The sequence below is a fragment of the Adiantum capillus-veneris genome, chromosome 4 (genome assembly GCF_014529385.1).
Source record: "Adiantum capillus-veneris isolate H3 chromosome 4, ASM1452938v2, whole genome shotgun sequence".
Classification (NCBI taxonomy): Eukaryota; Viridiplantae; Streptophyta; class Polypodiopsida; order Polypodiales; family Pteridaceae; genus Adiantum; species Adiantum capillus-veneris.
In genome coordinates, this window is record NC_140934.1 from 19,527,304 (window position 1) to 19,554,044 (window position 26,741).

General features: G+C 43.6%; 1 protein-coding gene across 3 annotated transcripts; it reads left to right on the top strand.

Annotated features, from left to right (window-relative positions):
* The first annotated feature begins 8,279 nt into the window (after window positions 1–8,279).
* LOC147458819 (uncharacterized) lies at window positions 8,280–26,610 on the top strand. 3 transcript variants are annotated; one of them, XR_015187800.1, is made up of 7 exons: window positions 8,280–9,239; window positions 9,968–10,062; window positions 10,159–10,234; window positions 10,361–10,408; window positions 10,907–11,056; window positions 11,410–11,551; window positions 26,453–26,610. XR_015187800.1 is itself a non-coding variant. In XM_086510250.1 (6 exons), exons 1-6 carry the CDS (start codon window positions 8,382–8,384, stop codon window positions 26,483–26,485), a joined length of 1,260 nt encoding a protein of 419 aa, XP_086366376.1. In that variant the 5' UTR covers window positions 8,280–8,381; the 3' UTR covers window positions 26,486–26,610. The 3 variants fall into 3 exon arrangements, 2 of the variants coding, with proteins under 2 accessions (XP_086366376.1, XP_086366377.1); XM_086510250.1 differs by lacking the exon at window positions 11,410–11,551; XM_086510251.1 differs by lacking the exons at window positions 11,410–11,551; window positions 26,453–26,610 and adding an exon at window positions 12,093–12,632.
* Window positions 26,611–26,741: the final 131 nt, after the last annotated feature.

Here is a 26,741-nt window from a genome sequence, read left to right on the forward strand (position 1 = left end):
AGAGCCATGAGGTCCACCACGTCTCCAAGCTATGCTCGATCAAGGATATAGGAACATAAGATCCACCAATTGTCCAATCATGATATATTAAAGCATAGAGAGCCATAAGGTCCACCACTTGTCCAAAGTATGCTCCATTCAAGCATAGAGGACCGTAAGGTCCACCGCTTGTCCAATATATGCTCTACTGAAGCATAGAGATCCATAAGGTCCACAACTTGTCCAAGCTACACTCTATTCAAGCGTAAAGAGACACAAGGTCGATCACTTGTCCAAGCTAAGCTCTTTTGAATCATAGAGGACCATAAGGTTGACCACTAGTCCAATGTATGCTCTATTGAAGCATAGAGAGAAGTGAGGTCCACCATGTGTCCAAGCTATGCTGGATTGTATAGGACCGTAAGGTCCACCACTTGCCCAATCTATGCTATATTAAAGCATAGAGAGCCATAAGGTCCCCCACTTGTCCAAGATATGCTCCATTCAAGCATAGAGGACCATAAGGTCCACCGCTTGTTCAATCTATTCTCTATTGAAACATAGAGATCCATAAGGTCCACCATTTGTCGCTATGCTCTATTCAAGCGTAAAAAGCCACAAGGTCCACCACTTGTTCAAGCTAAGCTCTTTTGAATCATAGAGGACAATAAGGTCAACTAATAGCCAATGTATGCTCTATTGAAGCATAGAGAGCCATGAGGTCCACCACGTGTCCAATCTATGCTCAATTTGAGGAAATAGGATCATAAGGTCCACCACTTGTCCAATCTATGCTCTATTGAATCATAGAGAGCCATAAGGTCCACCACTTGTCCAATCTATGCTCTATTGAATCATAGAGAGCCATAAGTTCCACCACTTGTCCAAGCTATGCTCCATTCAAGCATAGCGGACCATAAGGTTCACCACTTGTTCAATCTATTCTCTAGTGAAGCATAGAGAGCCACGAGGTCCACCACTTGTCCAAGCTATGCTCCATTCAAGCATAGAGATCCAAAAGGTCCCAAGCTAAAATTCATTCAATCATAGAGAGACGCAAGGTCTAGCACTTGTCTAATCCCTGCTTTATCAAAGCATAGAGAGTTATAACATCCACCACTTGTCCAAGCTATGCTCCATTCAAGCATAGAGGGCCATAAAGTCCACCACTTGTTCAATCTATGTTCTATTGAAGCATAGAGAGCCATAATGTCCACCACTTGTCTCCATTCAGGCATTGATAGCCACAAGGTCCACCACTTCTCCAAGCTAGTCTCCATTCCAACATAGAGACCCACAAGGTCCACCACTTGTTCAATGAATGCTCTACTGAAGCATGGAGAGACATAAAGTCCACCAGTTGTTCAAGCAATGCTCCATTCAAGCATAGCCAAACTATGCTCTAGTAAAGCATAGAGAACCATAAGGTCTCAAGATATGCTCTATTCAAGCATAGATAGCCACAAGGTCCACCAATTGTACAAGCTAGACCGAGTTCTAGCATAGAGAGCCACACGGTCCACCACTTGTCCACTTGTCTAACTTCTCATAAGGTGAAATATCTACATCCATCACTTCAAAGAGCTCTTGTAGAGTGAAATCGGAGTCTGAGTCAATATCAAAAGCATCAACTTTATCCAGACCCTCATGCATGAGTAATTAAATATGGCTGCACCCATACACATGCATGGTTTTATCCACAACTATGGCCACTTTGTTAAACAACATTGTTGGACATTTTCCATGCTCCTATTGAGAAAATTGATTTGCATCACTTGTATATCATCCAAGTTGTGTGTGCATTCCTGCAACCCTAACTCTAAGGGTCCATGTGGTTGCCTAGTTCTTTTTACACTTCAACCTCGTGGAGATATCCAGAGGCATCTTTAGAAATGGACATTTTCACAATAATGTGTTCTTGATGCAGTTTTCAAGGAGATAAGGGTTCAATCTTTGTTGGCCTAGAGGGTTCATCGATGCTACATAAGAGATTCCAGACATTGCATGATGAGATGTAGAAAACCTATTCATAAGGTGTTTGTCTTGGAGGCTAATATGCCTCCTTTAGATGCTTTGTCAGTTTGTCTTTGTAGAAGTGGTTCCTATTTTGGGGTATCACATAGGGTTCTTATGGATTGGACGCCAACCATATTACATGCTCAACAGAAGGAATTCCCTATCTTGTGGGGTCCATGAGATTCATCGGAATGAGTTGCACTACTTTTGATGTGGATAGAATATTTATCCCATCCTATTTCTGTATACCTTGTCTCGATGGGTTATCCACTAGTTGGTTTGGGAAGTGTATGGGAGGATGTTGTCTATGGGTGTTCTATCACTTGGAGGCCGCAAATTGTCCTAGGTAGATTTATGTAGCACTCTTTTCCCTCACTTTCCTTTTTAACCTTGTTTGAAATGCATTAATTTTCCTTGCATCTATCCTTATGTTTGTTCCCTCCCGCTTGTGTATCATGTACTATGTTGGGGTATTTTTTTACCTTTAGATGTTGGCTCCGACCATTATTAGTAGGCAATTTGATAAAAAGGTAGAGAGAGAGAGAGAGAGAGAGAGAGAGAGAGAGAGAGAGAGAGAGAGAGAGAGAGAAATATTTTATTTATCGTCCTTGGAGGTCAAATATGACCTATGGGACCAACGATACATGTGATGGTGAGAATCACGATGGAGAGCCCACACTGTGGCTGGTAGAGGAAAGTGTGTAGGTCTAAGTCATGGCTTAAAATATGAGGGAGGCAAGTTTGAATGTGAGCAAAAGCTATGGCACTGTAGTAGTGTGTGGCACTTAAGATTCTCAAATTTGCAATGTGCATATTTGATTTGACTCTTCTCCATTGCCCCAATGCTCTGTTTAGTGGGAGCTAAGCCAAATAGATGCGATAATGCATATCACCAATAATAGGATAGGCTTAAGCATATAAGGATGAGTACGGTTTTCAACAAAGAGCAAGTTGGGGGGGCGGGGGGGCAATATGGGTGGTGTAATGTATGAATTGCTACCCGCCCAAGCCGAAATACATCAGTTGTAGAAGAGAGAGAGAGAGAGAGAGAGAGAGAGAGAGAGAGAGAGAGAGAGAGAGAGAGAGAGAGAGAGAGAGAGAGAGAGAGAGAGAGAGAGAGAGGAGTGTTGGTTGTCGATCACATAACCTAGTTGGTGGGATGAAGGGTTATCCTCATGCTACATAATGATTATGCAGAGGAGAACATTGGGCTGCAATATATAAGATGCAATGCCAGAGAAGAACATATGTAGATTCACATCAACCACCTAGGAATAAAGTAAACATGTTTAGAGTGCATTAAGTATTGCAATACATAGGTTGAATTGCCGAATCGTGAGAAAAGAATTGTGTATCTATTTGATATATAGATATGATGATCGAGATTGAGCATACACTCATGAGGAAAACATGTAGTTGAACTAAACTTAAGGAAGCATTGACAAACTCAAAAAATGTAAAAAGCATCAACATACTATAAAAATTAAACTGCACTATCGACTTGGTAATCGTGTACGGGTGTCGTCCAATTGCCCAAGCTAGAGGAAAATGTTTGTGTCAAGCTACATAAAACCATTGTGAATAGTTAAACAATTAGGCAGTGAGCTTCCTCAAAGGAGCTCAATTTGATGGTCATCATCCCCTCGTTTTGGAGGTAAGTCCATAGGGATATCATCGATGAACACATCTTGGAATCCTTTTAGAAAATTAGACAAGTCTAACTCTTCTTGATTCCTACCATTTACATTTGATGAAACATTAGGATCTTTTAGAGACTCTTTGGCAAAAATCATGTACGCAAAAACTAAGCTCTTCATTGATTTATCAAAAGTAGGAGGATTTACGAGGGGAATAGTGTGACCACGCTCACTAGCATCTATATACATGTTCTTTCTCCTGTAGGTGAAGTAGATTCTCCTTTCAGGGAACTTCATATTGGCAGCCATGCGATCAAACCATGGCGCCCCTAGGATAGAAACGTCATGTTGGAGAGGAGAGATGAAAAAGTCTTCTTTGTCGACATAGCTTTGGACATGAAGCCTCAACTTCCCAATCAAGGGAGTAACGGAGGCTTGCTGCCCCTTGAAAGTTGTGTCAACCATTACAATATCTCCCATCTCAAAAACTTGAATGCCCAACTTGGTGGCCAACTCTGTTGATATGAAGTTGTGAGTAGAGCCAAGGTCAAACAAGATGAAGGCATCATGCTCTCTTACCTTTCCCCAAGCATAGGAAAGTGATGATCCTTTGCAATGAGTATCCTCTTCTAGAGCTTCGATGGTGGAAGCCCTAGGAGTCTCATTGCGAGCATTCTCCTTGGGGCAAGAACGATAGCCATGTCCTTGCTCCGCACACTTGAAACATGTATGGTTCTTGCGAAAAGCTTGAAGCTCTTCAAGAGAGAGTTTGTTTTTGCCTCTGTAAACTCCCTTCTCCTTGGACCGATTGTTGCTGTTGTTGTTGGAAGTGCCTTGGGAAGAATTTTGAGCATTGTTTTTCCCCTTTGCATCATTTTTATCTTTGTTTTCCATGAGCTTGACATTCTGTCTAGACCCTTGTTGGAAATTGATGCGTGAGGCAACCATGGTCTGGTGGATTAGAACCAGGCCGTTGAGAGTTGACATACTCGGCAATTCTTCAAGTAATCCCACACAAAACTGTTGCTTTTGCTCGGCAAAGTTTATCTTTTGAAAGATAGTAGCCTTGAGATGTAAATCCCAAAACTTGTCTACATACTTGTGGATAGACTCATGAGAGAGAAGCTTCAAGCTGCGCCATTCGGTGAGCACTTTGTCCTTTGTATCGCTTGCAAGGAATTGCTTCATGATGGAAATTCGTAGAGTTTTCCATGTCTTTGGGGCTTTGCCGTTGCCATGAAGGCTAGCCTACCGTTGACGACCTATTTTTTGGAAGTGCATAGCTACATGGGGTAGCTTTGAAGACGCTGTAAAGCCCTCGTCTCCAAAGGCCGCATCAAATTGATGGATGAAGGCCAACACTTTGTTGGTAGCACCAAAGGTGCCATCATAGGTGAGAAAAGAGATACTCTTTTCTCCCTCCTTGAACTTCTTTAGCTTTTGTGACCTTCACCATGCAGGGTATGATTTGCGATGTCCTCCCCTCCTGTATTCTCTAGAAGAATAGCCATAGCTTTCATCGGAAGAGGAGGAAGGTGAAGAAGAAGGAGAAGAGGGTGACCCCTTTCTTGCCTTTTTCTTCCTTTGTTTTCTCTCTTCCCTTCCTGAATGACGAGGAGAAGGACTGTGTGTTAATAATTTCCTCTTGGAGGAGTTGGTGATCGTCTAGACCGCCGTCTTCGTGGAGCCACATCTTCAGAGGAACTTAAAGTCTCATTGCTTTCTTGCTCTTTGGATTCCTCCTCTCGGAGTCTTCTTTTGGGGGTCTCTTCAAGAGGCCTCCTAAGCTCTCTCTCCTCTTGGAGAGGAAGGGAGATTCCATAAGCGCGAAGTTGTTGAGTAACTTCGGCTTGCAAAGCAGGGTTGCCCGTAGCTTGCTGCAACCTAGTAACGAGATAATTAACAAACATGGAGGCATCATCATTAGCATCTTCATGTACAAAATCAAAGGTTTCAATGTTCATTCTACTCTCTTGGTTATTGTCAACCATGTTAACAAAATTTGTGTACGTACTTAGTATATGCTTTGGCAATTCAAAACCTTAGTTGCCACTCCTCTTAGCCTTTAAAAATCGGTTCTTAAGTATCTACACCCACGGCTCAAAGTGGTTAATTATAGAGAGTAGTGGAGTAGGTCTAATATAGCAAAGTTGCTGAGGGCTAGCTCCTTTCAGACTTCTTATGGCTCAATAATGGTAAAGCCGTAGGCAAGTCTAAAAAGACTCCATTATTAAGTCCAAAGCTCCTGGAGATGTGCACCATATCCCACATAGTGGACTCAACAAAACCGATAATAGATCCCAGTTCCACTTACCCTAATATAATTAACAAAATCAATCATTTATTGGCTACTTAAGGACCTCTCTTCTTAAGCAAGAAAAGAGAAACCAAATGCTCTGATACCAATGTAATGGAATTGGCCTATTAACTTAAGAGTAGCGGAAAGTAGAGAGAGTACTTTTGTAAAATTACTTTGTGAGCATAGCGGGTGAACATAATTGATAGTAGCAATACAAACATAGCATTTAGTTAACTTGGCATGAACAATAATTTTGCAAGAGAGAGAATTTAGAGAACATGACAACAGTTGAGGACCGGATTTATGTGGAGCCGGCGGTCCCCCCTCCAAGAGGCATTTGTACTATGATTTGTCCCATCAAGAGAGACTTGTTACAGTACAATCTTTGTGTTCCTTGTGACCTAGGTGATGCAATGAAGATGGAAAGCTTCATGCATCACGAGCATAACATAAACTTTGAAGAAAGCATTTACTATCCCAAGCCTCAATCCCAATACCTCAAACACCTTCGAAGGTGGAGAGAGCTAGCAGGGAATGAGGGTAGGGAAGAGGAAGAAGAAACATTTCATAGGAGAAAGAACTAGTTCCTCACTTATCATCACTCTTCTTGCTAGCATACATAATAGCATAGTAATGAAGATGGAGAAAATGACAAGCTTAAGCATTAAAGCATGGCTCTTGGTTGGATTTGCATTCCATAGCCAAGAGTGTTGGTGTAGGCTCTCAACCTCTCTACTTGCTTGGAGAAGGAGAGGGAGCTCTGGCACTTTGCACTTCACACAATGAAAGTGTGTGTGTGTGTGTGTGTGTGTGTGTGGGAGAGAGTATACTCCCTAAGCAGGCCCCCTACTTGCTTTGGTCGACCCCCCCTTGTAGCTCATGCTTGAAGCTCATTGGACCCCTCCAGGCCTAGCCAACCACAATCAAGAGGTAAATCAAGTAAGAAGTGTAGCCTTGGGACAAGTGTCCCCCTTTCCCCTTTGAGAGAGAGGGCTTGATAAATGCTAAAACAATTTATTAAATCTTCTAAATTATCATTGGACCACTTGGGTGGCCATCCAATAGGCTTTAGGCACACTATGAGGGTAACCTAGCTAGGGGCTTGACACGTGTCCTACTTGCCCATTTGGCAAGGGGTGCCCTTTGGGAGAGGGAGTGGTCAAGCAACCACCCCCCCCCTTCTTGCATGGCTCGCCCCCTCCTTGTAGGGATTCATTTTGACTTTTGTGCCACCTCAAGCCCCTCAACCTCGGGCCTAGTTCTCACCACAAGCTTGGCTCTTAAGCCCCTCAAGCTTGGACTGGGCTCTCACCTCAAGTACAACCCTATCATCTTAAGCATGACAAGCACCTCAAGCATCTCAATCATCAAGCACCTTAAGCATCTCAGTCATCAGGCATGCCAAGCACCTTAAGCTTGGTCCAGGTTCCCGCCTCAAGCACATCCCTAGCTTACCAAAGGTCAAAGGACTTTTACACTAACTATTGGAGGTCTTCAATGAAGCTAACCCTAAGGTCTTTATGTTCCATTGGTTAGACCATCTCTCATTTGGGCCCCATTACCATTGGCCCCGTGTTGAGATAGATCTATAAGCACATGTCTATATCCTAACCCTTGTTCCCGTTTATTCCCCCACATTAAACGGTCAGTTTAATATGAGAAAATCATTTGGGTTGGTTAGATATTAGATTTTATGAGAAAAAAATAGGGGGAAGGACGTGGAGGAGAATGACAAGGGAGGAGAGATATTTTTTAGAACCCCTAATCAATATTTTTTTTGGTGCACACAGACGATTGCACGTTCGGGGAGAGAGGGAGAACGCTAGTTGTAGAGATATCTCTCAGGTTGACGGTGTGGAGAGAGGAAGATGCTCTGTCTGAGCGCAAACGCGCATGGGGTATGAAGAGGCAAAGGCGGACATGGCATGCTCGATGCACATAGAGACAGAGACACAGAGAGAGCGTAGGGGTGGCGATGGCTTGCAACTGGGAGAGAACATAGGGGTGCTGGCAACTGGGGAATCTCTCTCTCTCTATTTGTCTCTCTGTGGCCACCGCAGTGGAGCTATGTGCAGGTGATCCTTGTTTAGGGCGTGGCCAAACCAGGGGCGGCCAACATGATGGACCTCTGTGGAGGCCTGATAGTGTCAGCTTGTCTTGCCACACTTCATGAGTGTGTGTGTGTTTCTGTCTCCGAGGAGAAATGGATTGAGCGAGGGAAAGAGGAGGGAACCTCAAAAGATTCCCACTAATAAATTTAAGTAGATCCAATGTATTGAGTTTGGTTTCCTCTTTCGACAAAGAACAGGTGTAATGTATGAAACGCTTGTAGAAAAGAGAGAGAGACCCTCGAGAATTTTTCAAATTCAAAGCTGGGCTCCAAGTCTGGTAACCGATCTCACGCAGGGGGGAGAGAGAGAGAGAGAGAGAGAGAAAGAGACGATGAGAGAATGTCTGGTAACGAGCCGCACTTGCAGGCTCTTAGCGCTAGAAGTCGAGCAGCGTCGACAAATGATTCGAGGTTTGGCTATGGCGGAATCAGCGAGAAAATTTCCCGTTTAAATGACATCTTGAGAAGCTTAGAGACCAGGAGGAGCGCTAACACAGCAGAAAATGGTTATCCTATGACTTGGCCGCCTCCTCTTTATAACAGCGCAAGGCTATTGGAGACGAAGGCAGCCTTGGAAAGGTCTGGACACAGCTTGCTCAACACAAGGTTCAGAAGTGGTGATGGTGCAAATGAGATGCCACCTAGTTACATTGCAGATGGTTGGGATTTGCAGCACAGAGGTAGTGTGCTCGGCACGCTTCGTGCGCGACATGGGCAATGTGGCATGGTCGACACCTTTATGGGACATCACCAATCGGCATCTCAGTCTATGCCACAATGCATAGGCATGCATGATATGGGGCGCCTTGCCTCGACAAGCAGCATGCGGAAGACGCTTTCTCGGCCTAGAGATAGTGTGTTGAGCACGCCAGGTATGGATGTATGTGCACTACCAAGCTATTATAGATGTAGCAATGATGAATACAATATGGGTCATGACTATCTCTGCCATCCTTCTGAAAATGGCTACCTTTATGTGCCTAATGATCAGCCACCTCTTCAGAAGAGCACCCAAAGCAGTTGTAAGCCTACAGACCAGCGAATGACCCCTTTTCCTGTTCACCCTGATGCTCGTGCACATCCCAGTAGCGTCAATGTTGTTGACCTTGCTCATACCATTTTAGCTCGCCTTGAGCAGCTCGAGATGCAACAAAGAGCTGCCAATAGGACGCCCAAATTGCACCACCTCTCCAAAAAGGTGCACCTTTCTTACCCCCTCCTTTTTATTCTCTTATATTGAATATTTTATATAGAACTGCAATCAATTCATAAAAGTAAGATGGTCCACACCAACATCCATTATTTGTCAAGTAACAGGAAGGATAGTTGCTCTGAGAGACATTTCTATGCCTTTAACCTTCAATTGACGTATGATAGAGGAGGAGTTACTCGCTGCATTGAAGATTATGCTTGAAGCTACAAGAATGTTGTGTCCTCTGCACAAGACACTAAGTTGTGATGTGTAGTATGTGGCATTCGGCAGGTTTAGGGGTTCTCTTTCTCTAAGTGAAACAAAACATTCTTTTGTTTCACTTAGAGTCTTTTATCTGGATGCTGCAACTTTTAAATGATGAGATGTAATGGGCTTAAGCATTCTTAAAGTTTCATTTTGGGACGGCCATCTTGAGACCTGACCTTGTTCAAACAACTGGGCCTTACAGTAGATGCTGCTGGGACTTGAGCTCGAGTATTCCTTCACCATGTACCCACACAAGCATATCTTGACTATTGAGCGAAAGTCCTTTGGCAAGCCACTCCATTAAAATAGTCTTTTGGAGGATTAACAATTCATTTCACAACATGCATGTAGCAAATCAGTTTTTTAGGTTAACATTGATCTCTTAAAGTAGGCTTCAGATAAGCTGAAAATGTCAAGCCATATCAAACAGTTATATTGAAAAAACATTTTATTTCCTGCTTGAATAGGGCAGTGCATGTAAAGTAGGTGTTGATCAGAAAATTTGCAGACAAAGGAAAGGCAGCTTTGGAGAGAAAGGCCTTCTCCAGTTGGTTCGAAGAAGGTGTAGCGAGGTCATATTAAAGAGCAATTTCTAAGAGTATTGCATGCTTAACAATCTCTTCTTATTGGCTTATTAAATGCCTTGCAACTTCAACAGAGTGAAGGGTGACATGCCACATGCATTTGGGGGACAAGATTCTGCAAAGTGCAAAGAAAGCATAACCAAGCATGGGGTATGATTATTGGTTTGCCATAGATTGATTACATTTCTAGATGGTAATGTAAAGATGAGTGACTTAACTCAATATTGTTTTTATTAAATATCCACAGTCAGTTCCTTGTTGATTTATATGGAGCAGGATCAAGAAACAGAGAAGCGGTTTCAAAGATTGGAAAATGAACTTGAGGTATGGATTTCTGTCTTTTTCCAGCTGTAACTCTTCGTGTCTTTTGAATTTTTTTTTTAATCAATCTTTCTCTGCCGGCTTGCTTTATTTCCAGGCATGCTACATTCACAAATAGTATATGCTAATCTACATGCATGCTCATGAGTCACACATATGCACACGCGTGCACACATATATGTGTCTGGCACACATGTCTTCCATATATATATACATATATATATATATATATATATATATATATATATATATATATAGAGTATTTCTTTCTGAGATGTATCTTAAAACTACTTTGATAGTATATTGCACTTAGTTTGTTTTTTGTTCTTTGAGCTCCCTTTTTACTCCAGTACAAATATGTCGGAACTATGACTATGATTGGTGCAAATGACTACAAGTACATGCCTTTGCCCAATGTTCCCTCTTGATGTCTCTGAGAATTTTTCTTGCCATTCCCTTTGCGGTGATTGACTTAATGCTTGTTTATGAACCATGTGAAAGCTCTGTTGGTCAGCCATAAATCAACTTTGTATTGACAATGAACACTTTCGAGAGGAACAACGTCGCTGGACTCAAAGGACTGGCACACTCCAACAATTGAATGAAAACCATTTACATGTAAAACCAACATACACTTCCCCAAAGAGTAAGGTGAGCTCTCTTATGCCAACTTTCCTCTAAAGACTAATGCACAATATGCATGCTGATTTGCTTCTAGAAAACTGAAAACTGCTAGGCACATTGAACATGTACTTTTGTGTCTGAACATGCATTAGCATACAAGTCAGTTTGCTTGTAGTTATGATTTATACAGTCTAAGATATGGAGTCCATAAATGTATGCGTATGCTGTGTTTATGAAGCCCGCATGCTTGTCTATACTCAGGAAAAATTATTGATCCTTTTTATGTCAAAATCACGCAGTGCAGCATTGCCACCATCAGCAGCTCTCTGCCTTTGCCGTCCGTTTCATCTTTTTGTGCCATGTTGACCCTTTTTTCCTAGGATTTGATTCAAGCTCATATAACGGAGAAGCTTATATAACGGAGAAGCCAAAACCATCGCAGTGAAAGTTAAGTCCCCTTATAGAACTATAACTTCCACCTACAGCCCTGGAGGATCGACTACAACTTGGACTTCCATTCAGGTCAGCCGTGAGACCGGAATGCATAGCTTTTTTTCTTCTGGGATTTGAATTCAAGCTCATATAACCGAGAAGCCTAACCCACTTCTGTGAAAGTTAAGTCCCTTTTCTTGTTTACACTTGCTTTTCTTCTGAGATTTTTTTCTTGTTTTCAATTTTTGGTTTTGGGTTTCCGGTCTGCTCTCCTTTTGTCCATATGGCCGTTTTAACTGTTCTTCTGTATGTTGAGTGTGCCTGCGTGCTGTATGTGGTCCGCATGTGTGTGCATAGGTGTGTGTGGATGCATTTGGTAGTCTGTACGCACACGTGCAGATATCCGTTTGGGTGGGGTGTGTGTGTCTAGGGGTTCCTTGAGTGTTGGGTGCTTGTTTGAGTGGGTGTGTGAGTTCTCTTGTATTGCCTGCTTGCGTTAGATATTTTTGTTTGGTGCGTGGTTTCGACAGCAGCTTTTCTTTGATGTGAGCGTGCACCTGGTCCAGGAGTTGGTGTCGGCTACCTCGTTTTCTCCTCCCTGGTTGAGCTTAAGACCAATTTTCTGTTGCAGGTTGCTATGGCGGTGGCAGACTGCATGCCGTATTCCTCCCTTGGGGTGGGCTCTCCCTTATCTAGATCAACTTGGGGTGGGGTGTCCCTTGTCCCGATCAACTTGGTTGAGCTTCTACTCTGGCAGTTTTTGGTGCTGCCTGGAGGGTCTTATCGTGGGATCTTCCTCTTGGTCGTGTTCAAGATTTGAGAGTGCTGCTTTGCTTGGATATCTTCCTCCAATTTCTGGTTTGGCTTTGGTGGTTTCTTCTCACCCATCCTCGTTTTCTCACCAAGCAAGCAAACAACCACATGTTTTACAACACAATTACATGCACTTCTCTGAATCGAGTCTGAAAGGTGGCCCAAACACAAATTCCCTAGAAGACAATGACATGTGGTACTAATATGTCATAATAATCAATATCTAATTCTCCTAAATGATTTTCTCATATTAAACTGATCATTTAATGTGGGGAAGTGCCAAGGGAGAAAAAGCTAGAATATTGGTTAAGCTAGCAGACCGGCCACAGTAGGGATCCAAAGGAGGGAAAATAGGGATCCAAAGGGGGGGCCATCTGCAAAAGAGCCATGTGAAACAATGGGCCAAAAAGACCCTAAGGTTCAGCCCATTAAGACTTCCAAAATGCTAAGGTTCCAAAATTCAAAGGTTGTGTCCAAAGGTCAACCCTAGGGAAAATTGGATGCTTAGTGTGTGCCCTAAAAAGTCTTTGCACATCCCTACATGGGAGGGGGCGAGCCCCAAAGCTAGGGGATGAGAGAGAAAGCCACACACACACACACAGGCTCCCTTTACACAAAGGGAATGAGGGACACATGTCAGCTCCCTAGGCCAGATGCCCACAAGGTGTGCCCAATTCCTATTGGAAGACTCTTGAAGTGGACCAATGAGAATTAAGCTAGAGTAAATCTAGTTTAATTAATTTAAAAACATTTAATAAAAGAAACCAATGAGAATTAAGTCTCCTAGAAGACTATTGGGCAGTCTCCCAAGGGGTCCAATGAGCATTCAGGAGCCCCATGGCTTGCCTGATTCCTATTGGCCAGGAGGCAAAGGGGTCCAATGAGAGTTTAGTTTAATTATTTAATTACCTAAAGCTCTCACAAAAGGGGAAAGGGGGACACATGTCAGAAGGCTATCACTTATGCTGCTTAATTCCTATTGGCTTGACCTGGGGAGGTCCAATGAGGCAAAAGCCAGACCTAATTAGCAGCTAGGGCTCGCCCAAGAGAGAGGGGGGGCTGATTTTTGCTTGGCATTGACACACACACACTCACACTTGACCATGTGTGAAGGAAGAATACTCTATCTCCTCCCAAGCTTTAATGGAGAGCTCATCACCTACTCCAAGCTTGTGAGATAGAAGCCTACATCAACACTCTCTTGGCATATGGATGCAAATCCAACCAAGAGCCAAGCTTCAATGCATGCTCATCTTCTCTACCAAGCTAATTACTAAGCTAAGCTATGCTAATATGAGTGATTATGTGAGGAGATGTACATCTTTCTCGTAAGATACTTCTTTTTCTTCTCAATCTACTCTCATACCCTGCTAGCTCTCACCATCTTCGAAGGTGTGTGAGGTCTTGGGTCTGAGAACGGGGATAATTCAAGTTGTGTTTGATTAAGTGTTTTGCTTGGTGTATGAAGCTTCCATCTTCATTGCACTAGCTAGTCTTGAAGGAACACAAAGAATTGTATTGTACAATGTCTCTCTTGATGGGAGAAACCATAATACAAAGCCTTTTGGAGGGGGGACCGGCTCCATGCAAATCCAGTCCTCAACTGTTGTCAATAGCTTAATTGCTCTCTCTTTTGAAAGTATTATCGATGCTATCTAACTAGGTGTTATGCTTTTTGTTGCTCTCTCTCCACCCAAGCACTCTTGTAATTCTCATTAGGAATCTATTCTAATGATTCATGCTAATTTTCGCTACACATAAGATTTTAGGCCATTAAATGTTACATTGGTATCAGAGCTCAAGGTTTCTCTTTTCTTGCTCAAGAAGGGAGGTCCTCAAGCTAGCTACAAATGGTTGGTATTATTAATTGCCTGTGAGTAAGTAGAATAGGGATTTTTCAGCCTTGCAGTGCGCCTGCCTTTGTGCAGTTAACGGGGCATCACCGTCGAGAGCTATGGTCTTAATAGTGGAGTCCTACGGGGCTTGCCTACGGCTTAACCACTATTGAGCTATTAGAAGCTTGACAGGAGCCGGTGCTGTTTTGGTGTCGAAAGACCCTCTCTTCTATTCCTTGCAATTAATGGTATTCGAGCCGCGGGTACAGTAGCTTGAGTGCTTTTTCTAAAGGGGTAAAGAGGAGTAGCAACTAGGGCTTGAAGTGCCAAAGTACACCTAAAAAGTTTACACCTAAAAGTTGTTAGAATGGCTGACAATAGTAAAGAGAGTGAAATTAATGTTGATAACTTTGATTTTGCTCATGAGCAAGCTACTAATGATGCTTCAATGCTTGTTAACTATCTTGTTTCTAGGCTTCAACAAGCCATGGGCAATCCATCTCTCCAAAGTGAAGTGCAACGGCAGCTCCGTGCTCACGGGATTCTCCAAGCTCATCACCATGACGAGAGAACACCTAGGAAGCCTCCTTGTGAGACTACCAAAAGAGGTCTCTCTCCGATTCGGGAAGAAGAAGAGAATCCATATGAAGGGCTCAAGAACTTACTTCTTGATGATGCATCTCCTTCCCAAAGGAGAACTCAAGAGCCTCCACCGAAGGAACGAGAAAGAAGCGAGTCTCCCGCCACCTCGGCGGAGATGGCTCCACGAAGACGGCGGGCTAAACGCTCTCCATCACCACCAAAGCGGAGAAGACCATCACACTCTTCTCCACGCCATAATTCAAAGAGGGATGATAAAAAGCAAGAGAAGAAAAAGGCGAGAAAGAGGACACCCTCTTCTCCATCTTCTTCATCCTCTTCCTCTTATGAAAGCTATGGTGAAGACGACAAAGATCAAGACAAGAAAAAGGCGAGAAAGAGGTCACCCTCTTCTCCACCTTCTTCAAATTCTTCATCTTCTGAAGAAAGTGATGGTGCAACTTTTGAACCATCAAAAAGAAGAGGCCATAGGAAATCCTATGCCGCATGGAAGAGGTCGTCCAAGCTGAAGAAATTCAAAGAGGGAGGGAAGAGCATCTCTTTCCTTACCTATGATGGCACCTTCTGTGCTACAGACAAAGTTTTGGCCTTTATCCAGCAATTCGATGCGGCGTTTGGAGATGAGGGCTTCACGGAGTCCTCTAAGCTACGCCATGTAGCTATGCACTTTCAAAAGTCCGCCAGACAATGGTGGTCTAGCCTACGAGCCAACGGTGAAGCTCCACGAACATGGAAGGCTTTAAGAGCTTCCATTATGAAGCAGTTTTTGGCCACCGATGCCAAAGATAAAGTACTCACCGAATGGCGAAGCTTAAAGCTCTCTCCCAATGAATCCATCCACAAATATGTAGACAAGTTTTGGGACCTACAACTCAAAGCCACTGTCTTCAAAAAGTTGGATTTTGGAGAGCAAAAGCAACAATTTTGTGCGGGCTTAACCGAAGAAATGGCGGAGTATGTCAACTCCCAAAGGCCACGTACCATATCGGCGGTAATACACCATACTATGGTGGCCTCGCGAATCAATTTCCAAACGGGGGGTAAAAGAAATAATAAGCCCCCGGAAAACAAGGGTTCCAATGAGCCTAAGGGGAAGGACAATGTCCAAAAGTCTCCTAAGGGCACTTCCAACAAAGCTAAAGAGAAGGGAGTTTACAAAGGAAAGAATAAACTCTCTCCTGAAGAGCTTGAGCGTTATCGTAAAGATAACCGGTGTTTCAAGTGCGGCGAACAAGGGCATGCGTACCGCGCTTGTCCCCAAAAGAACAACCGCCAAGATCCTCCTAGAGCTTCTTTGGTTGAAATCCAAGAGGAGGAGATTCACCAAACTCACCACAAAGGATCTCCTCTATGCCATGCTTGGGGAAAGGTAAGAGAACATGATGCTTTTATTCTCTTTGACCCTGGTTCTACTCACAATTTCATATCTATGGAGTTAGCCACCAAGCTAGGCATACAATCCTACGAGATGGGAGATATCCTACCCGCAGACAGTGCCTTCAAGGGGCAAGAAGCTTCAGTCACTCCCTTAATCGGAAAATTGTGATTTATGTCCAAGGCTATGTGGACAAAGAGGACTTCTTTATCTCTCCTCTCAAGCATGAGGATGTAATCCTAGGGGCACCATGGTTTGACCGCCTGGCTGCCCATGTTAAATTTCCTGAAAGGAGAATCTCCTTTAAGTTCAGGGAAAAGGACATGTATATAGATGCTAAGGAGATGGGTAACACCATCCCCATTGTACATACACCAGCTTTCAACAAGTCAATAAAGAGCTCTATTTCCGTGTACATGATTTTTGTTAAAGATTCTCAAAATGAACCTAATGCTTTAGCAAAAGAAAATAAAAGCAACCAAAAGGAATTAGAGTTATCCAATTTTCTCAAGGGGTTTCAAGATGTCTTTATTGACGACATCCCTTGTGAGCTACCTCCTAAACGAGGTAATGACGACCATGCAATTGAACTTCTTCCAGGAAGTTCACCGCCTAACAAACCTCCTTATAGAGTTTCTCAAGCTCAACAAGAGGAGATTATGCGGCAAGTGCATGAGTTAGTTGAGAAGGGCATGGTTAGGCCTAGCTCATCTCCATTTTGCTCACCTGTGCTATTAGTGCAAAAGAAAGACGGCACATATCGTATGTGTGTCGACTATAGAGCACTAAATAGGATCACTATCAAGAATAGGTTTCCCGTTCCACGGGTAGAAGACCTATTTGATAAGCTACAAGGATCGACCTACTTCAGTAGGATTGACCTAAAAAGTGGCTATCATCAAATAAGGATAGTTGATCAAGACATTGTAAAGACCGCATTTCGTACTACATTTGGTCTTTACGAATACATTGTCATGCCTTTTGGCTTGACTAATGCACCAGCCACATTTAACCGCTTGATGGAGAAGCTGTTCAGGCCTCATCGAACCTTCACTGGAGTGTTCTTTGATGATATTATCATCTACTCTAATTCATTGGAGGAACACAAGCAACACCTCCAGGTAATATTTCAAGTTTTAAGAGAGAATAAACTTTATGTTAATCGAAAGAAAAGTGAATTTTTCTTGCAAGAGATTCAATATTTAGGTCACATTATCTCTCAAGATGGAATCCAAATGGATCCATCCAAGTTAGAGGTAATAAAAGGATGGCCTAAACCAAGGAATCTTCATGAACTAAGAAGCTTTATAGGTATGTGTGCATACTATAGACGCTTCATAGAAAAGTTCTCACAAATTGCGGGACCATTACATGACCTAACAAAGAAAAATGTTAGGTATACGTGGTCTGCTAAAGAGAACAATGCTTTCGAAAAGCTTAAAGAAAAGCTTATCTCTCAACCTGTGCTTACACTACCGGATCTCTCAAAACCATTTGAGGTCCAATGTGATGCTTGTGGTGATTGCCTTGGGGCTGTTTTGCTCCAAGAAGGGCACGCCATAGGCTATGAGAGTCGAAGGCTCGACCCTGTTGAGCAAGCTCTAGGCATATACGAAAAAGAACTCCTTGCAGTTCTACATGCCTTAGACTCATGGAAGCACTATTTATTGGGGACTCCTTTCATTCTGCGAACGGATCACCAAAGTCTTAAGTACTTCATGACGCAGACCAAGCTTCCGACAAACAAATGAGGTGGGCAAATTTCCTTTCGCAATTTCATTTTCATATTGCTCACATTGCTGGCAAGCATAATCAAGTAGCCGATGCACTCTCAAGACGACCGAGAGTGAATGCGGTTTCCATAGCAACTCACAATGATCTATCTTCAATGATAGATGAGTATGCTATTGATCCCGATTTTAGAGATGTGATTTCAGCCCTTGCATTAGGGAAGAAAGAAGAACCATTTACTTTACAAGATGGTTATCTTCTCTATGGCAATAGACTATGCGTTACTAACTCACTACGTGAGAAAGTAATGTATGAATCTCATGCTCCCCCATATGCGGGGCATAGAGGGATTCAGTCTACCCTAAAGGGAATTGAAACATATTTCTATTGGCCTACCATGAAAGTGAACATACACGAGTATGTTTCCAAATGTGTGGTATGTCAAAAGACAAAATTTGATAGAGGGAAGCAACTTGGATTGCTTCAACCCTTGCCAATCCCTAATTCACCGTGGGAGAGCATATCCATGGATTTTATCTTTGGATTGCCTAAGTCTATCCATGGGAATACGGGAATATGGACGATAGTAGACAGGTTCAGTAAACAAGCTCATTTTATACCTGTCAAAAAGACTATCAAAGCCCATCAAATGGCAACCCTCTTCATTTCACAAATTTTCAAGTACCATGGCTTGCCAATGTCCATAGTGTCGGATAGAGATCCTAGAATGACCAGTAATTTCTGGAAGGGTCTCTTTGAGAATTTAGGAACAAGGCTAAACTTCTCTTCGGCCTATCATCCACAAACTGATGGCCAAAGTGAAATAGCTAACCTAACCATTCTTGATCTACTAAAAGCCTATGTAACGGAAGTAGATCAAAGATCCCAATGGGAGAAGTACTTACCCTTAGTAGAGTATGCTTACAATAACACTGTACATACTTCCACAGGAAAAGCACCTTTCGAGGTAATTGAGGGAAGATCAAAAAGTCCCTTGCTACTTAAGGTACATGGGAAGATCTTCGCTGCAGATGAGTATAGCCGAGACCTACAAGAATCTTTCCAAAAGATTAAGGATGCTATCTCTATCTCACAGCAAAGGCAAAAGGCTGCTGCTGACAAGCACAGAAGAGCCCAAGCCTTTAAAGAAAACGATTGGGTCTTGTTAAAGTTTCCCAAGGCTCGATTAAGGCACACGACGGGCAAGAATCCTACGGGCCACCAAAAGTACTATGCTAAACTAGCAAAAAGGTATTATGGTCCCTTCCAGATTCTTAGGCCAATCAATGAGATGGCCTATCAACTTAAGTTGCCCAATCATTGGCTCATACACAATGCTTTTCATGTGAGCCTATTAAAGCCTTACAAAGGAGAGCCACCTCAAGAACCAACTATTGAAGATCCACCGGAGATCGAGGACCACGAGGAGGTGCTGCAGCCCGAGTCCATTCTCCGACATGAAGACAAGGTATTAAGAGGCGGTAAGACTATCCGACGATATCTTATTAAGTTTAAGAATTATCCTTTTGAAGATGCTAGATGGATGCAAGGCATACAATTAAAGGATAACCTAAACCTTGTCAATGCTTACAATGCTTCCCAAGAGTAAGCAAATGTACAAAATGTTAAAAATGAACAAAAATTTTTGTCTTATAAGACTCTCTTTTTCTTTATTTGTGCACAAAAATGAAGTAGTATGCATGCTTAGATCAAGTTTGCGGAGACGACGTCTCCCGAACACCAAGTAGAGCTTGTCACTCTACTATGGAAGACTGATAGGACTAATGTGCAGACATGCTTGCGGCAGCCTCAGGCTCTCAAGCGCCAAATGGACTAGTCATCCATTATGGAATGATGTCGTAGGGTAACATAGGGATCCTCTACCCGCTAAAGAAAAGGACTCATGCATATGCTTTATCTTCTCTACACCATAGTCGAGGACGACTATGATTTCAAGAGAGAGGTAATGTCATAATAATCAATATCTAATTCTCCTAAATGATTTTCTCATATTAAACTGATCATTTAATGTGGGGAAGTGCCAAGGGAGAAAAAGCTAGAATATTGGTTAAGCTAGCAGACCGGCCACAGTAGGGATCCAAAGGAGGGAAAATAGGGATCCAAAGGGGGGGCCATCTGCAAAAGAGCCATGTGAAACAATGGGCCAAAAAGACCCTAAGGTTCAGCCCATTAAGACTTCCAAAATGCTAAGGTTCCAAAATTCAAAGGTTGTGTCCAAAGGTCAACCCTAGGGAAAATTGGATGCTTAGTGTGTGCCCTAAAAAGTCTTTGCACATCCCTACATGGGAGGGGGCGAGCCCCAAAGCTAGGGGATGAGAGAGAAAGCCACACACACACACACAGGCTCCCTTTACACAAAGGGAATGAGGGACACATGTCAGCTCCCTAGGCCAGATGCCCACAAGGTGTGCCCAATTCCTATTGGAAGACTCTTGAAGTGGACCAATGAGAATTAAGCTAGAGTAAATCTAGTTTAATTAATTTAAAAACATTTAATAAAAGAAACCAATGAGAATTAAGTCTCCTAGAAGACTATTGGGCAGTCTCCCAAGGGGTCCAATGAGCATTCAGGAGCCCCATGGCTTGCCTGATTCCTATTGGCCAGGAGGCAAAGGGGTCCAATGAGAGTTTAGTTTAATTATTTAATTACCTAAAGCTCTCACAAAAGGGGAAAGGGGGACACATGTCAGAAGGCTATCACTTATGCTGCTTAATTCCTATTGGCTTGACCTGGGGAGGTCCAATGAGGCAAAAGCCAGACCTAATTAGCAGCTAGGGCTCGCCCAAGAGAGAGGGGGGGCTGATTTTTGCTTGGCATTGACACACACACACTCACACTTGACCATGTGTGAAGGAAGAATACTCTATCTCCTCCCAAGCTTTAATGGAGAGCTCATCACCTACTCCAAGCTTGTGAGATAGAAGCCTACATCAACACTCTCTTGGCATATGGATGCAAATCCAACCAAGAGCCAAGCTTCAATGCATGCTCATCTTCTCTACCAAGCTAATTACTAAGCTAAGCTATGCTAATATGAGTGATTATGTGAGGAGATGTACATCTTTCTCGTAAGATACTTCTTTTTCTTCTCAATCTACTCTCATACCCTGCTAGCTCTCACCATCTTCGAAGGTGTGTGAGGTCTTGGGTCTGAGAACGGGGATAATTCAAGTTGTGTTTGATTAAGTGTTTTGCTTGGTGTATGAAGCTTCCATCTTCATTGCACTAGCTAGTCTTGAAGGAACACAAAGAATTGTATTGTACAATGTCTCTCTTGATGGGAGAAACCATAATACAAAGCCTTTTGGAGGGGGGACCGGCTCCATGCAAATCCGGTCCTCAACTGTTGTCAATAGCTTAATTGCTCTCTCTTTTGAAAGTATTGTCGATGCTATCTAACTAGGTGTTATGCTTTTTGTTGCTCTCTCTCCACCCAAGCACTCTTGTAATTCTCATTAGGAATCTATTCTAATGAAATGCCCACTATATTCATGCTAATTTCCGCTACACATAAGATTTTAGGCCATTAAATGTTACAAATAAGTTCCCTGGCACTCGTCACTTTTTGTGGAAGGATGAGATTCTATGGTTATGAATGCTTCACACATGGAATGCTGGCTTAAGGGTGACAACCGCTCCCCTAGCACTTGCCAGCCCTCTTGTCTCTTGGAGTTTTGTACATCTTCCATGGCATGGGCATTGGGTAGGCTCCTTGTTTATGGTTTTTGAGTCACACATGCATATGCGTTAGTGTGGCTACTTAAAATTTTCAAATGGATAGAGTTTTCTTATAAACTGCAAAGATGCTCCTTTTGTTATTAGTTTTATAATCTGCCCAAATGGGCTATGCCACCCACTACCAAGAAGAGACTCCGAAAATGAGTGAGATTATGCAAGGGGGATGAGCCAAATAGGTGGCTTGTAGTGCCAGTGAGGACTGCGCTCCAACATGAAAAAATTCTTGGTGCCATAGACTGATGAATGCTTGGCCATATCTGAGTTGCCTTGGATGTTGGCATACGGCCCTTTTGAGCATATAGTTCAGTTCAAGCCAAAAATCTTAATGGTTATTGGGCCGCCCCACTATTGTCTTGAAAATAGCGAGCCCTCTATATGAACAAGAAGTCCCAAGCTGTTGAGCAAGTCCCATTCAAGGTCCGTCTCTTGATTCCATGTCACTGTTGAGAAGTCAAGCATAGGGCACTGCTGAGGTCACTTTGCGTGGAGCGGCAAGCCTAGTAGCAAGGCTGTCCTACACTCTCTCGTAGCCACATGTTGCTTGGACTATAGCTGGAGGATGGACGCCATTAAACAAAACATCCTGCGCCAAGCCTACTTTGCCTATGGGCAATCCCATAAGGAGTATCATGGAGTCTCCGCTTATGTCCATGTCGTTGGCAAACCGAGGGGTGTTCACAATAGGCTAGCTTGACCCAATGCTACTCATCTCTGTGCAGCTGCGCCCTCCTCCTCATTTCCCTCTGCACCATTTCCATGGAGTGCTGGGAGCCTCATGCTTAAGAGTCGTTACCAAAAACGAGAGAGTTTGTGTAATGTGCAGCGGAAGTGATTGATGGTGAATGATCAGGATGAGAGCTCAGTGCGTACTCAACGTTCCTTTTACTGAATGAGAGTTCGTTTTACTTCATGAGAGATGTGCAAAGGCTAGAGAGAGAAGAGAATGATACTGAGTGAAGGTTCTGTGTGTGTGTGTGTGTGAGAGAGAGAGAGAGAGAGAGAGAGAGAGAGAGAGAGAGAGAGAGAGAGAGAGAGAGAGAGAATGTAAATATAATATTAACGTCTTCAAAAGGCCAAAATGACCTATGAGACCAAAAGGTTACATGTGGTGAATCTAATACTAGGTCTGGGTACAAAAAGTACAAAGATCTGAAAAGAAAATAGTGGGTAGGGGCGGGATGAAAGCTGATACAAGTGGAATACAAAGGGGTGAGCTGATACAATGGAGCTCTCTGACAGTCGAGGATCATATACATATACATCAGTATACAAAAGGCTATAGAGATTCAATGTCCTCCAAGGTAGGCACTCTGTCGGGACGGCTCCTATGTCATGCCAGTATGATATGGATCCTTTGTCGCAGTCTGTGTCGATGTTGAGAGGGCCCCCTCATCCGTGGGCGACGGGACCGCCCCAACTCTATCGCCCGATCAAGCAGTATGCCTCTGGTGCCTCTGGTGTTGTTATGCTGTTGGGGCTGCTCGGACTCCTCTGTCTGTGACTAAAAGAAATCTGTGATCTTCCGCTGTTGCTGGATCTCTCTCATTGTGCCCCTCTTCAAGAGATCCTCTCTGTGTTTGCGAATCTCCAGTAAGTATAATCTGAGGCATCTCTGATCCTTGTATCTCATGACTCTAGAAAGTGGCCCAAAACCCTCTCTGAATAAACAGTGAAAGCGGCCTCGGGGTAGTGACATATGTAATGTAGCTCTATCTCTGGCTCTATCTGGCACACCTGACAAATCCTGGACTCAGCGGGCACCCCTCTAAATCTGCCTGTCTCGATCTCTAGCTGATGTGAGGATGTGCGTATCTGACTAATAGCACATCGGATCCCGTGGGATATATGAGTGTCCATGTATCCTAGTCTGATCATAAAACCATCCTCCGTGAGTTGGAGAAGATGCTCTCTATAGAAAGTCATCTTCGTACCTAGCTCATGTGTAGGTTGTATCCATGTCCTCTTCGTATCCAGCTGAATCAAGTCCTATTTGATGAGCCTAGTAATCTCTGCCCTAGTGAGGGAGATGGAGGGTGCATCCAGAGAGTACTGAAATGGGGGTGGCCGATCCATACTAAAGCCATGTAACTGAAACCAAGATGCCATCTCTGCATACCAACATGATCTATCTCCCTGCAATGCCAGCTGTCGCAAAGATTCTAGTGCTAATCGAGCATATCTGTCTCTGGGGAGAGCCCAAGTGCTATGCATAAATGAAACTGATCGAGTGAGTGCCTCCACTACCAATGGAGGAGCATTGAGCTCTGCCCTAACAATGTCATGTGGTACTGAGGCCTTGGCCCTAATCATCCGAGAAATCATAGACACCAAGGGCTTCTCCATACATCTCCATCCATCAGTACAGCCAGCTCTGCTATGGTGATCAACTGAGGGGCCCCATATCTTCACTCCGTACAGCATGGCCGAAGTGACTAGAGTGTCAAAGGCCAAAGCTTTGTCCGAGGTTCCTGGAACTGAACCTGCTCTCCCCAATGCTGCATAGGCTCTGGTCAATCGTGTATCTGCTGCACGCCTCAGGGAAAATACTGGACCACTAAAAACCGCCCCAAGATAAGTGTATGTATCTGCATACTCCAGAGTCTCTCGACCATTTGTAAAAGTGGGGGCAAACCTCGTTACCCACTGCGCCGTGGTGTTAAACACCATTACCTTGGTCTTTCCAAGGTTCACAGACAATCCACTGTCCCGTGCAAATCCATGCAATGCATCCAAATGATGCTGCATCCCCTCTGGAGAATCGGAGATCAACACAATATCATCAACATATAATAGCAATGGAACATTCCAAGGGGGTCCCTATTCACGTTCCCATATCACATTCCGGGTAACTCTGACTTCTCCATCTCCCTTCACGCTCTTGTCCAGTCCAGTTTGCTCAGTTGTTTTGAAGTATTAAAGTTCGTTTGAGTCTTTAGTTTTGGTAGTTCATTGTCTGACCACTTGCTAGATGTGGTTACAACGTTATTAGAGCACTACTACTCCCTTGCCTTGTGCAAATCAAAGCATGGAACTTCGAATGAACTACCAATAGGTTGAGCTTAGGGAATAAGAAGAGGAGAGGAGAAGCAGAATTTTTTCATCCCTCTTAAGAGGATTGAGATTCAAGAGGACGACGAGTAAATACAAAATGATTAGAATTCGAGTAAAGTTTGTGACCAATGTTGACCAACGGTATAGAGAATCGTCTATGATTATGTATCATAATGCATATTCTGGGTGTTTTACGGAGCTCACAAAGAAGGGGTAGCATGGTGCCATGGGCACAACACGGGGTTATTGAAGAAGAATCCTCTTATCTAAGGAGGAGATGGGATTAGCTACTTTCAACTTCGAGACTTTGCACATTGAGGGAATGAGATTGAAGCACATATGGCCAGAAGTAAGAGGTTGCGGGTTTTCAGAAGTGCCAAAATTGACCTCTTGAGAGGTTCCTAGACCGGGGCCTGGAGGTTTCTCCATCAGGGTGAGCTGCAAGTTGAGATAGCACTGACACATCATGAGCTGGCATCTCGTCGATCAGAAAGTCACCATACTTTTCTTGCAACTAGCAAGGTAAGAGGGTAGCTCATCTTGGAGTGAAGACTTTTTGGGCGATGGGGGCTCTACCTGTGTTGATGGAGCAGTCTGAGGATGTAATGGAGATCGTCTCATAGTTACCTGGAACGGGAAATCGGAACAGGGAACGGGGAATGGCACCAAGCATGAAATGCCATTCCTTGTTATAGTCACTCACGTGTGAAACACGGAACGGAGATTCGGAACGGAAAGTTGGAATGGGAACGGGGAACGGAGACCTGAAAATGGCCATTCCCTGTAACTATGGATCGTCTTCCCTGTCAGTGGTCCTTTATAGGCTCACGCAGCCCTATACCTCGACAACTATAGGCACTTTGGCATCCTTAACCGATTCGTCGTCAACAATTGAATTGACTAGAGTAGATAGCTCAGGTATGTAGAAGGTGGCAACTCTCTGCCGGCTGCTGTACTCTCGGTGCATCCCAAGAAAGCTAACCGAAAGTAGTCTACCTCTTGGGCTGTCACATCACGGGCCATGGCAGGTTGAAAACCAGCATTATTGTGGAAAATGCGTCTGAGGCACCCAGAGTCGAAAGGCTCATCTGTAGCACTTAGGCCTCCATATTTGGACTCTCGAAGTCTAGTGATAGAATCTGCACATCAATGATCTCGCTCCTCTCTGCGAGGAGACGAGCCCACACGAAGTCTTGAAGTTCCCCTCTGCTAGGGCCCATGTAGACAATCGTCTGGATGATTGAGGCTGGCTAAAGGTGTTCAACCTCGGTCTCTCCTCTTGGAAAAGAGAGAGCCTCCTCGAAAAGAGGTTGCTGTTTGCCTGTGTGATGGCAGAAGAAGTCTAGGACAACACGCAGGGGGGGAAGCGGGCTTAGGGCTGTAATAGTGCAGCACAGAATGCATTGCAAAACCCCGGCGGAAAATGCACCACTATTGACGGGCTGACTGCAGGGGCAGAGGGTGAGCATGGGCACGACGGAGAGGCAGCAGATGTGGGCTAGGCACCAGTGAGCAGCTTGATTGGTCAAAGTAGTAAATTTGATCATTTGCAATGCTCAAAGCCCCCGAAATTGACAGTGTTTTCAGGTCCGGACTCTGTTACTCTGCTCTGCTAAATTATTTAGATTGTTGGGGTTTCTAGATGTAGATTTTGGAAAGTGTCAAGCTTTGGGTTTAATATCAGAAGCCTTAAAAAATTGACTTTTATTTGTTAGAATGTCATTTTCAATTGGCTACAATGTAGTCCACTTTAATCATATTTGTTTCAATTCTCATTTATGGCAGCAGGCCAATAATTTTTGGTTGATCCAATTGGTACAATGCAGGGAAGAAAACTCATAGCTTCTGAGGCAATGTAGCTCCACCACAAGGCAGCTCTCATTCTCCAGCTATGGAAGACAGAGCTCTGTATAAATTACACGCAACATTTTTGTACTACTGTGGATATTTTATGTTGTTTTTCACCAATAACTTCTATCCTTGACCTCTGCTTGCATAGGAATGTTGTTTCTGGCCCTGTTTAAAGTGTGTTCATGTTCTCTGTGTATGGTTGTACGTGTTCCGAGAAGGGCTGTTTATCGAATCTAGCTATGTTAAACAGCATGAATGCTTAAA